The 13,664-nt window shown below is 41.3% G+C and overlaps 2 protein-coding genes across 2 annotated transcripts in view; one reads left to right on the forward strand and one right to left on the reverse strand.

The window, feature by feature from the left end:
- myo9b (myosin IXB) overlaps positions 1–5,745 on the reverse strand; it is a 54,117-nt gene extending 48,372 nt beyond the window's left edge. Inside the window, exon 1 of the mRNA XM_031863904.1 lies at positions 5,347–5,745. The gene's annotated coding sequence lies outside the window, so the exon portion shown is untranslated. The remainder of the gene's footprint in view (positions 1–5,346) is intronic.
- Positions 5,746–10,281: 4,536 nt separating this feature from the next.
- On the forward strand, positions 10,282–13,272 carry s1pr4 (sphingosine-1-phosphate receptor 4). The gene is made up of 2 exons (XM_031864290.1): positions 10,282–10,364; positions 11,008–13,272. Exon 2 carries the CDS (start codon positions 11,170–11,172, stop codon positions 12,412–12,414), a length of 1,245 nt encoding a protein of 414 aa, XP_031720150.1. The 5' UTR covers positions 10,282–10,364; positions 11,008–11,169; the 3' UTR covers positions 12,415–13,272.
- Positions 13,273–13,664: the final 392 nt, after the last annotated feature.

Below are 13,664 nucleotides of genomic sequence, written 5' to 3' on the forward strand. Positions count from 1 at the left end.
ACACACACACACACACACACACACACACACACACACACACACACACAAAAGTCCCCTTCCTGAGGGTGACCTCTGCAGCTGAGGGGGCAGGGAGCGAATGACAGAACTCAACTCAATATGTCAGACTTCAAAGATATAAGCGCAGATTGGATTTTTTTTGCAAAAGGTTGCATGAGTTGTTGACCAGTTGTGATAATTGATGTATGCAAAATTTCCACGTGTAAGAAGAGAATCAAATGGTGGAATCATGCAAAACATAATCTATTGTAGACAGTTTTTTTTGTAGCCGAAGTGTTTGTTTTCTGCGGTTCCTTAAGTTTCCTTAAGTTTCCTACAACCACAGAAATATCAGCAGCAGCTAAAGCCCATGCATCAAATTGGGTTATTGTTGGCATCTCTCACTTTATGATCCATATTTGAATGTGCTCAAAGCAGGTGATGCTAACACTGGAGGATTAGCACCCAAAAGAGATGAACATGAAAGCTGTCACATGGAGAGTTTAATCTAAATTCCATATGAAGTGATTGTGTGGTTCAAATATGTCCTCCATGATGTTCACAGACCACCTTTCGCTTCACTGCGGAACATTTTTAGTGTTGTATATTTTGGTGAAAACGTTTGCTTGGCTTAGAACTGTGCCTATAATCAATCTAATCAGGCAGGTTTGGTATAATCATAATCATCGCGATCAAGCTTTGATCCCAATTATCTTGAAATGATGACTTTGGGAATACTCCGGCTCAGTAAGTAGGCCATCCCTTTTCCTCACTTACACCCCGTCATTAAAGCTGCCTCTATTTATAAAGCCCAGAAATTCAGCTTTGCCACATTGTGAGAGCTGAGTTACCAGGGACGTTGTGGAATTGGATGATTTTCTAAAACCTCACCACTCTGGTTCGCTCTTCACCTCTCCTTGTCTACTAAAGACAGACGGCCTTACTCGCACACTAACATTCTCCATCTGGTGGTCCGGTCTCCATAAAACACAGGTCACTGCAAATCCACGCTGCAAAGCTCGGCGAGCAGCTTTCTGAAAAAAAAAAAAAAAAAAAACGCGAGGCTATTTTTTATTTTTTTTTTTCCACAGAGAGGCGGACCCTGGAGCATTCCTGTCACATTATTGGGACTAGGCCTAAGCACTGACACACTGTATGTACACAAAAGCACACACAAAACACCGGTGTCCCGTTTCTCCTTCTCCGACCTCCTTCTTTCCTTCCCTCTCTTCCTCCGTCTTCATACACCTTCTTGCTCTACTGAAAATAGGGACATGACACACTGATGGGAGTCATCTAGGTTTTTAACCCATGGAAGCTTATTCAAATTACCCGTCAACGTCTGTGACAACATACGTAGATTCTGCTCCCCTGTACCAACCCACCGGTTTACAAAAAAAAGGCAGAATGACACCCAGCCCATCCTAGTGTTCTTGAACAGCAGTGTGAGTAACAAGAGTGATACAGACATCTTGGTGATGAGCACACATAGTAATAGAAGCACAAGCCTCTACACGTCCAACTCTCCTGCCAAGCCTTTAGCAACGAGCCCTTCGCTATACCTCATGTAGCAAGCAATCAGATTGCCACTCAACTCTCGTGTCCTACTTACTGAGGCTGTTCTGCAGGGCCGTGGGACTGCAGGCGTTTCACAGGTAGCCTAAATCACATCGCCCCGGTTCACCAGCTGCACATCGAGACGAGGCAAGCTGCTAAGGGGCTCATTAGAAATCCCTCTCCTGGCACAGCGAACCATAGTCTGACCTGCTCCTCTGTCTCTGTTCTGTCAGGAACCTAAACTTGTCAGATTCTGAAGCAAAAAATAAAAAGAGGAACCCAGCCACCTAATAGTTAACTCCAACGAACAGGATTACAATACAACAGATAGACTCTGCCTCGTTGCTTTAAACTAGGCAAACAGACGTTTCCCATCAAGGCATATTGTGTGTTTTCATAATGATTGGTAGTAGAAGAACGTCAGCCAACCTTGTACAAACTGCAGATCCCACACATATAGCAAACAGTAGGCCGAAACCAGACTAAAATGCCAGAGTGGCTGGTATTCCCGTCGTAAAGTATTTTCTACAGCCACCACTTTGGGTTTAATTTCCCACACTAATCATGATTCATCGAACAGTTGTGACAAACAAAGTAGTTTCCCCGAGTTATTCTAGAAACACCCAAACCATTTCACACTGACACACACACACACAAGATAAGACAGACACTAGACAGAGGAGTTCAGAGATCAATTGCAACAAATAATAAAAGCTTTTACTATCTACGACGCAGAAACAGCCTCCGAAGTCAGCAGCTGAAAATACAATGCTCATATGTAGCCGACAACAAGACCCCTAAGACATCTATGTGAAAATAAGCCAATGCAATTGCATTACCATTACACGCCCACCGCTTCATTATTGTTGCCTTTAAAAAAAACATTTTACATTTCTATGAACCATCTTGCTGGCTGCAGAGAGAGCAGCTTGCTTGATAAGAAAACAACAACAGACCTACATTTATTAAAAGACACAGACATACTATAATAAGCAGGAGGACACTGCCTCTACAAATAAAAATCAACAGCTCTGTGGACTGTTATACACACACACACACACAACGCTTAGCTGAGACGTATTTATATTTTTATCTGTGCAGAAATCAATATGCATAACACACAGCGGTAGATTTAGTGGTTGAAAATCATCGTAATAAAGCTTAACACGAAAGCCGAGTCTGAGGAGGAAACCCTTTGAATCTCTTCTCGAGTTTCCTCTGAGAATCGTTGGCACCGCTAGGATCGAGGCAATTATCTTTTCATCCGCAGTTTTCACACAATTGCATCCACCAGGATGTGTAGACCAATTACAACTCGGGGCTGAGCTGGAGATGTAATTGGTCTTCCCTCCCCCCCCTCTTTCTTGTCTTCAACCACTGTCAGCCTCGCTGTGGGGCTTGAAGAGTACGACCATTAGTGGGGGGCCATATGGCCCTCTGCTTTCAAAGATGGCAGAGAGCCGTTCTGTGAACCGCCTGAAGTGTTTAGAAGCACTTTAAGGAGGTTTGGGATAAACAGTTTGTATTGCAACATCATTTCCCGGTTTACAATCATTCAAAGCTGTTGGGACGGATCTTTTAAGTGAAGAATTGAGTGAAAGTTTCAATATCACAGCTCCGGTTCAGATGACATTCACACATTACGTGTTCATATCTGAACAATATCGCTATTCAGTTGCATGTCTTCCCTTTTATATTTCTACTATAATTGAAATTGTGAGACAGGAAGCATTTTAATAAATGGAGATTTGACTCTTAAGGCGTCTCTGAGGGATCGGGATGTAAATTAGATTGCGAGTATGACAGATGGGAACCTCGACTGTATTGAATATGCTGATGCCTGATCCACAGTATAGTGTTGTTGGCAGAACCGACACGACCAGCGGGTTTACAGATGCTGCCCACACACACACGCCTCCTGTGTCACTATATCCATTTCAACCGATATTGTTACAGCGTTTCAAAAGACTTAGTCCAATATGCTCATAAAAGTAATATTTATGTACCATTGCATTTCGACAATGAATCAAATAGACATGTGCGGTCAAATATGTGGCACAGCTTAAATGTAATCTACATTCTGTTCAACATCACTTCCAGAGTTTAGTCTTGAAGAATAAATTTGAAAGGCTGTCTGGGTTGCGCTCATCTTTTTAATGAGATGTGTTATTGATGAGATGTCACTTTAGCATTTATATTCCACGCAGGAAGCTTTGTAGTTCAATGATGAACTGTGGTGAGCAACACACCTCGTGAAAACTGGGCCCAGGGTGTGATGTGGTTATTTGTCCAATCATTTCACCATTTTTATTAATCCGTGGTTTCATTTCTTATTTTCCAATTGAGTGTATTCAGCAGAGAAACTGAACTGAACCTTTCCAGAATATATATGATGATTTGAATAGACTGTACAACAGTTACTTTCTCTGAAAACTGCACTCAAACTAAACTGAGTTAGGGAAAAGTTAATTCAATCCAGTATAGGTCGATGCCCCGCCTACTTGTTTCAAAGGGTCACATCCCATTTACATCCCAGAAACACAACGTTGTTCAGACCAAAAGTAAATCAGAGAAATGGAAAAAGGGAAACGGGAGGGAGAGGAACTTCCAAGTGAAGTGCATGTGTGCGTAATGTTAATGTTCCTATGTGTGATTACTTTTTTCCACCACCCAGACGTTAGTCATGAAGCGAGAGCTTGGTGCTCCAGCAGCTCGAGTGTGGAAGATTTCTCTTACTGTATGGAAGAAACGGCTGGAAAAACAACAATTCAGTGTCTTAATATGATTTTAAATACATTTGCCATCAATTTAAAGTCTCCCAGTCCCAATTGATGAACTCTACATTGATAAGGTGGCAGTACCTTCACATGATTACAGACATAAACAAGGAGTGGGCGGCATTGACATTGGTGTGCAATGACAGGAAAAGCAAGTAGAGGCAGCCACTGCTGACATTACTCAGCCAGACAGTCAATACCTTCACAAAGTTGTTGGTCAATTGCAATGCATGTGTTTAGTCTGGGGGACAAAGACATGTACCATCTATCATGATATTATTATTATTATTATTATTATTATAAAAAAGGCCCAGACAGCACACATCACAATAACAATATGTCCCAGCACTAAACAGATCTGTAGTTCAAACTACCAATCATGCAATCGTGGCTGTGCTCTGCTGTCGCCATGAATTGTGCACCACCATGGAGGTCACATAATAACAGTTATGACACACTGGTAATTTGGATAAACTGCAGTTGTCCTTCTTCTAGACAATTCTGGTTTGGATTTATGTCAAGGAAAAAAAAAAAAAAAAAAAAACTGAACACAGTGGAGCTTTTTTTTTCTGAGATCCAGGTGAGCCTTGTTGACCCCAACCAAACAACAAGCCACTGACATGTAGGTTAGCCACGTTATCAGGCCTGTGGACACACTGCACTGCAACAAGTCAGCCTACATTCACACACGAACGTTAACCAATATGCTGCTGTGACACAAACCAAGACAACCAACTATCATCATCTCAGTCAGCACAGGACGGTTGTAACCTCCATTTTGCCTTTAAAAAAAAGAAAACGGGACGATAAGACTACATTCAATGGGAGAAACCCGTGTAACTTAAGAGTTGTTAATGAGCTACTTCACAAGAACTTCCTAAACAGCAGTTCTGTCACAGAGGACGAAAACGCATCGATACAAGTAGAACAAAGATATTTCAACAAATGCATTATTTTTGACATATTAACGAGCACAGAACAAGCTCGTACAAATGAGTATTTATCGTAATGTTACCTTTACCGGCTGTTTTCCTCATTGTCTTGGTGTAATCCTTGATTGCAACCAAAAATAATAATAAACGGCTAACCCAGTCTCAGCTCTTCAGTTTGTGCTGTTCTCCTTTTGGTGAAACGAGGACTGACTCGGCTAACAGCGGTGGAGACCCAGACACACAAAAGCGTGAGAGTTGACTCCGTTTTGAAGATTTTTAAATCCGGGTGAACGTTGGAGAAGAAAACGAACCTACATGAATTGTCCCGCGCACTTCTGTCGAACAAAGAAGGTCAGTCTCTGAGATAAAACGGGTTCAGAAGTCCACTCTTCCCCCTGACAGACTGTGTGGTTCAGAGCGGCTAACCAGCTAGCTCGTCGCTACTTCCTTTCTCTCTCTCTCGCTCTCTCTCTGCCTAAATAACAGAAGCAGCCTGGGCGGTGAAAAAAAAAAAAAAGTTGAGGAAAAAGGCACGAGCCCGATTCTGCACAATGAAGACACCCTGTTGCTCGTGAGCATTTACGACAGAACAGCGCCCTCTGTGGGATTATAGCGGTGGTACAATAGTCAGATACACATACATGTTATTTCAGAATCAGAATCAGCTTTATTATTAAAATATTAAAAATAAAAACAAGGACAACAAAGTAGAACAGAGGTAATCAGAATCAGCTTCCATTCTGCACTAATATCCCAAATCCATTGTCCATTGTCATTGTTGTTGCTCTCATGTTCATATATATTCTTCGATATATATTTATATTTATATATTGTACATCGTAATGTGTATGCTTAGTTTCTCTGTTCTACTTTGTTGTATTTAATGTCCTTGTTTTTATATTTTTCTTGTTTATTTGTATACTCTATGTGCGTTGAGAGCAATGTGTAAACCGGAATCAAATTCATGCGTACGCATACATGGCCAATAAAGGTGATTCTGGTTCTGATTTATTGGCCATGTATGCGTATGCATACAAGGAATTTGACTCCGGTTTTCACGTTGCTCTCAACGTAGATGCATAGAATATACAAATAAACAACACAAATATAAAAACAAGGACATTAAAGACAACAAAGTAGAACACAGAAACAACAATATAATATAACATAATGTTTCTTCGATACTGTACTAATTCATTGAAACACATACGGTCTAACTCTTGGTCATGAAAACTTCAAAGACTAACCAGTGACTTCACCTTTATTGGAAATGTTTAGCTCACTGCATATACTTTTTATGTGTAGGAGACCTTCCTCAATATTCAAACAGTGAGTGAATTGTTGTAATGGAATAAATGTAGTTTACATTAAGAAATTAGAAATCTCAAGCCTGGTGTGTTCAATATAAAACCAACAAAGAAATATACAGAGGTGAAATTGGGATTTACATTTCAGTTTACGAAGAATTAGAAACATTGATTTATTCCAATTTATGTTAAGTTAAGTTGTGTCAGCCGTCCATATTTATTGTAAATACAATTTTGTGACATTTCAGGATTTCAGTGAGCTTTTTAGCATCTTCAAGCGGTCTAACAGTGATGCGCCATGTTTTCTTCTTGACAGGAAAATGATTGTGATACTGCTTTGTGGCCACCAGATGTTGACTGATCAACACCATACAAGAAATAAGTTGTTTAATTGCACTGATTGGCCAGATGGTGTCACCATAATAAAACAAAAGCTCTGTATTGTGACGGATGCCCTCTCAAACATGAGATTGGAACTGGCGTTTATTTTTTCAGTCTCTTTGTGTCTGTTACCACCATCAAACATTCCTGTCCGTAGATGTTGTGTCACACCCACTTTTAACTGTCTCCATCATAGAACAATAGAATAATAGTAACCCTGCAGTGGTACAGGGGTGTATGCCATGCAGAGCCAACACTCTGCAGGTTTTCAGTCCAACTGGTACTCTCTACAGTAAAAAGTACAATATTTACCTCTGAGATGTAGTAAAAAGTACAATATGTACCTCTGAGATGTAGTAAAAAGTACAATATTTACCTCTGAGATGTAGTAAAGACATCAGGTAACATTTTTAGAGGCTCCCTGTTTTTCTTTTAAAGGTCAGCAGGATTTCTTTATTTCACAACTGGACTTTTTTTCATCACAGTGAAGCAGCGTTTTACAAACTACTTTTTTTTTTTTAAACACACTTCACACATACTTAATATTCATTAGCTACTCCGTGTCAGCCCATTGAGTCGTCAGATCAAGTCACGTGCTGTTTTAGGCTACTCCTCGTTAGTATACTGGACAGTATCTCTGCCTGTCACGCGGAGGCAGACTGGGGTTCAATTCCCTGTCGGGGAGTAATACTTATTTTCTTTTTGTTGTATTTTTACTACTTTTTAATGTATTTTCATGCTTTTGAAGAGAGTAGAGAACAGAAGATGTACAAAAACCCACACAGGAGTCGTCTCACTGATGCACACCTTCACTCCATCTTGAGGGTTTCCACAGCACAGAACTTAACCCCATGACATTAATCAACTGGCAGCCAAGAAAAGATGCCAAACATCTGGCTCTGGTACATATGCATAAAAGAATGTTTATTTTTGCACTTTGTCCAATAGCCCTTCTATCCTGTTTATTAAATGTTGACCCTATTTGGCCCTCAATGTAGTCCTAATTTTTTATTTTGTGATTGAGTTGGACACCCCTGCTCTAGAGCGTGTAGCCTTTTTTGGCCCCAGAAGAAGCTGCATAACATTTAATAAAGTATTCCAAGTGATGTCACTTGCGTCACCATCAGTTGGAGCTGAAGACTACAAGAAAGTAAAAAACAATCCAGAGGTGTGGCGTTAGACTGAGGTGAGGTCAGCAGACCTCTGTAGCCCCGCTCCTCATTTCTGCTTGAAGCTGGCCGCTCAAGAACCAAACAGTAGGCAGTTGAGTTGCACTGTGGGTAATGTAGGCGGCAGGTTTTGACAAGGAATATAGAACGATATCTCTGGTTCTGCTACATCAATGTTCATGCTGTTTGTTTTGTTTTAATTCTCCATCATGAGTCCAATAATATCATACGTCAAATATTATAAGTGCAAACCTAAATCAGTGGAGTACTGTTAGGAATGCAAATATGTAAGTGTCATACTCTAAAGACCAACTGAGACTGAGAAAACAGAAAACTCTGGCCTTGTTGTAATGTCAACTCTTGCAGACTTCTACATGTGTTCATGACTGGTAAAAAAGGGCTCACTTTGAAATTAGTATGTTCATGAGGACACTCACACTCACACACATACACACACACACGCACACTCACATACACACTCACTCACACACACTCACACACACACACACACTCACACACACTCACACACACTTGTGGTTACAAGCCTACCCATTTTGTGATAGTGCTGTTTGAAGTCTTATTTTCAGGGTAAGGGCGTTTTCAACAGTCGTGGGTGTTGTTTACACCTCAGGTTGCAGTATAGCTTGGTGTGAATTGAGTTGTTTTTCTTTTTCCACATTTAATTTCCAACAAAAAGCTCGCTACGGTATCATTTAATTCGACAACCTATATCACAATTCTTACTATGTGATTTGGTGATGCATGTCTATTTTTTTTACATCTCAGGACTAAAAAGGAGAAGTTCTGTTAGAAATGAGACACTTTGGTTTCACAGGGAAGGCCCGGTAATGTCATGCCTCAATACTATTGCACGGTCAATGGTGAATGCCTCACAGTTACCTTTGTATGGTTTCTGTCCTTTCTTGCTCTTGAACAGAGAAACCATGCAAACTGGAGACCTGTTGAGCAAAACCACAGTTTTGTGATGGACATAGAAGGAAGATGACAGATGAAACCCACTCGCAATTTTTCTTACCACAAAAAAAACGAAAACATTTTCTTTACACACGAAGAACAATATTTTCTCAGAGAAACATCGGGGCATGATTTTAGTTTATTTTCCCAAACGTTTCTTTTGACATTTTTTCAGACCACACTAGCATGCTTTTGAAGCATTTGATAAATGGAAAGTTTAGTGCAGTGGTACAATTAGAGCCTATACTCTGCTGAAAGCTTGAACTATACACTCATAAGTCTTTGAACACTCCACTCCGAAGGGCAAATGTATTCAGCCACGAGTTCTGGTTTTGCTCATATTCAAAAAGTGGTCTCTTGATTTAGGGGTCTGGCATCGCTTTCTGTTGCTTGCAAGATGCCCCGTATGCTGGTTCTCAATATATTATGTGTTTATGGTTGATTTGAAAGTGTCATGGTCTCAATGCCACTGCCTGTCTTATGGCATGTGGTTGCGGTCTGCTGGTGTTGGAAGTTTGCTGAAGTCAAGTGTGCCATGTATGTAACGAATACTGTGACTGTGGCCTGTCTACTCAAACCAACAACCACAGCTGTGTGATGAAACCCTCTATCAACAGGGAGGGGCACCTTTCCATGAGATTGGGAGTTCCTGTTTTTCTACTTTCTGAGAAATATTTAGAAAAAACATGAACTCTAATTTGAGTTTTTGTAATAACCCACCTTTGGCTTGGTGCCATATGGTCTTGTAAGTGCAAGTGAGATTCTTGCCACATATCCTGAAAACACATTGAGTTATTTTGCATTTAAAAAACATTTACAACTTTCTTTGACACGTCCTGTATAAGTCATCATAAGGCAGCTATGATTGGATGTGTTGCTAAATCTGTATGGGGGTCGTGGGAAAACATGATGATCTTGATGCACCAGAAAAGTGGTGGTTAAACATCTGTTAGAATAAAATAGATTTTGTGAAATAGATAGAAGATGCTTGTCCAACAATGTTGACTTCTTAGACTGTGGAATTGTTTCATTGTAGGCACCTGTACAATTCTCACAGTTTCTTTGTCTCTTTTCAAGGTGATGGAACAAAAGTTCCAGTAATCTAACAGTAATCTCTCTGTGTTGCATGTTTGTGTGAGTGTGTTTGTGTGTGTGGTGTGTGTGTTCTGGGTGTGGTGTGTCACAACCTTCTTTGGCTTACTTCCCCATCAAAATTCGGCTGCAAAAATCTGCTCAATCACTCAATCAGCATCACTACCAGCAGCCAGAGTAAGTACTCCCCACTGCACAGCATTCACATCACTCTACAGCTATGATCATAACATTTAATGGATTTCATCAACATATAATAGGATACAATTAGAATGCAATATAAAAGGTTTTGAACAGATTGCCTCATTTCTACTTAACTCTTGAGGTGCAACATGAAGTATGTGGAATTTAAAAAAAAAACTTTTTAAACTGCTTTTATTTAACAATATAACACTGAACCAAAAAATACTTTTTTTCTATTTATTTCGATTGATAGTTTTAAGAGAAAAGGGAAAAGTATGTTTTTGCCATTTTTGCAATTATTTACCACTATTCTAAATATTATTATAGCCTGGTAAATCATTCAGTGTTCTTTGGGAATCTTATAAAAGCATTTTCAAGCGTTCTTGGAAGAAAACGATGTGTGCAGTTCCTTCACGTGGTGATTTAAATGCCCTCTGCAGCTGCTCACTCGCCCTGTGTTAACCACAGAGAGGGGGAGTGTTGCGGCACATTGTGGAGGCATTTAAATGATGCCTTTTAAATTGATTGAAGCACCGTAATGAGGAAGCACACAGTACAGTCGTGAGAAAGAGGAATTGTATTGTATTTTCACATAGATGCTGTATTGAAATTGTTCTTAATTCTTTTGTCTTCTCAGGTGTGTGTGTGTGTTGTGCACAGGCAGCGCTCCAGTGGTTAGAGTGTGATGATAGCCTGTTTGATAACAGGAGTTCCACACTAATTCCAGCGCAGTTCGTACCGGCTCGGTTTTAGCCTGTTCCCACCCAAAGCCTCTATTTTGACCAGCACAGCTGCTGCTATGAGTGTCTTCTCCTACCTCACCTCCTCCTCCTCTTGCCCCCAATTGTACCACTTACCCAGTTACCCCAGCAACACCACCATATCCAACGCCACCACTGCAGCCAACGCGATCAACCATGTGATCCTGCGGCATTACAACCACACCGGCCGCCTGCAGAACAGGACCATCTCAAACTCACAGAAGCACATCAGTGTGTCTGAGACCGTCTTCCTCTTCATCAGTATTTTCATCATTCTGGAGAATCTCTTGGTGCTGGTGGCCGTCATCTCCCGCATCCGTCACAGCCAACGCTGGGTTTACGTCTGCATTGCCAACATCACCCTCAGTGACCTCATCACCGGCGCTGCCTACCTGGTCAACATCTGTATGTCTGGCAGCCAGACGTTTCGCCTCACCCCTGCTCTGTGGCTCTTCAGGGAAGGGATGCTGTTTGTGGCCCTGGCTGCATCCATATTCAGTTTGTTGCTGATTGCTGTGGAGCGTTACACCACCATGATAAAGCCACTGCCCCAGAAGTCAGCGAGGAAGACCTACTATAGGATCTACGGCTTGGTGGCACTCTGCTGGATTTTGGCAATGGTGATTGGCTTTCTCCCCTTGTTGGGCTGGAACTGTGTGTGTAGCCTGGACCAATGCTCCACCCTGCTCCCTCTCTACTCCAAGTACTACATCGTTTTCTCTCTCATCATCTTCTTCCTCATCCTCATCGCTATCGGCGGGCTCTATGGTGCCATCTACTGCCATGTACATAAAAGTGCACAGCTGGGCACCCAGCGCAGTCGCAAACGTTCTTGGGATCTGCTTAAAACTGTCATCACTATAGTTGGAGTCTTCATGCTGTGCTGGGGGCCACTGTTCATGCTGTTACTGGTGGATTCCTCCTGTAGCTCCCGCCAGTGTGCGCCTACTTTTGCATCTGACATTTGCATCTCCCTGGCTGTCTTACACTCCGGCCTGAACCCCATCATCTACGCCCTGGGAAGCAGTGATATGAGGAAGGCTATTGCTGAGCTTCTGCGCTGCTGCTGTCGGAAGACTGGCCTCTGTCACCCAGACTCATTCACATCCAAGGACACCAGCAGCACCTCGGAGAGCAGGAGGGACAGCCTGAGGAACAGTTTTAACAAGGTCAGGAATCTGAGCGTGGCCTCCCCACCATCAACTCCAAACAAGCCTCGCAGGGCACCCAAAAAATATAGGCTGAGCTCCACCACCAGCTGCCTGTCAGTTTCAAGCGGTTAAACCACAATGTGTTCCCCTCCCAAGCAAACAAGACCTGTGTGCACTGATACACATCTAACCATTTCCTCTGCGTTTCTGTTTTGAGTGTTCAGAGCATTGCCTGCAGGTACTCGCACTGATGACGATAACACACTGTCATGTATCCTGTTAAATATATGAATTCATCCTCACAATTATGAGCAGTTTTTTTTGCTTCCTTTTGCAATTCATTTGACACACTTTATTGATCTGTTGTTGCACTGTACCGTGCGTCAGCGCTGGAAAGTTGCCATGGACACCAGACACCACAACTCTGGTCTACAAATACAAAGAGCTTTGAATTCCTCATTACTGTGCTTACAGGAGTCATCCATGATGTTCTAAATGTAAAGCTTTTTCTACCCCAATGAATTCATTTAAGGAGGAAGTGATGACATTTTTGTTTTTTTGCTACGGACATATCACATATTAGTAGCTCTATTCCAAACTCCTTTGTCAGTCTACTGGACTTGTTGGTAATACCCAGTCAAAGATAGAATGTATTTTTGTAGACATGAAGGCAGATTACTTACAAGAAGTATTATCTACATAAGAGTCAACATTGGAAATGTAAAATGTGCAGAATAGAAAAATATGTATAAACTTGTATTGCATTGCATTCTGTTGTAACATTTTGTGTAAGATGGAAGTTTTACTGTATGATGAATATATAAATAAAGTTTATTTTGCTTAATACATAAGTGCATGCTGTTACTACCTCTGTGTTCCTCTGGAGGGAGACACATCATCAAAGCCCTGACTTGCTCCTACGGATGGATCAGATGATTCATAGTGCTGTAGATGCTCCCACCCTGAAAAATACACATAACAGTAACCTCAACAAATCATGGTTTTCTAAATTTATAATATCTACATTTTTCACATCCCAATACTTTAAAATGACATATTTTAATCTCTGCCAAAAAACAAGATCTTTGTTCACTCATCAGTTTAATGCGGGCTTTGCAAAACACTCATGAGTGAAAATCTTTTTTACTTAATTTTAAAAGCTTGTCTTTCTTTTGACTCGTCAAAAGGCTGTTTTTTGCAGGACGCTCTCCCCTGCCTGCTTTTCTGACAGGATGACGGATTGAAGTTCAGTTGTGAGGAGGTGAGGGCTCGGACTGCAGCCCCAAGGGCACACACAGCCAGGGATAATTGATAAATACATTATGACTGTCTGGCAGGGTAGATAGTTGAGGTTTAGCAGATAGCATGCGCCCGTAAATTAT

The sequence above is a fragment of the Anarrhichthys ocellatus genome, unplaced genomic scaffold (genome assembly GCF_004355925.1).
Source record: "Anarrhichthys ocellatus isolate YVR2014 unplaced genomic scaffold, GSC_Weel_1.0 scaffold30, whole genome shotgun sequence".
NCBI classification, from domain to species: domain Eukaryota; kingdom Metazoa; phylum Chordata; class Actinopteri; order Perciformes; family Anarhichadidae; genus Anarrhichthys; species Anarrhichthys ocellatus.

Bases quoted from the DNA above. Each gene is read 5' to 3' on its own strand.
- s1pr4 (XM_031864290.1), top strand. From the start codon at position 11,170: ATGAGTGTCTTCTCCTACCTCACCTCCTCCTCCTCTTGCCCCCAATTG.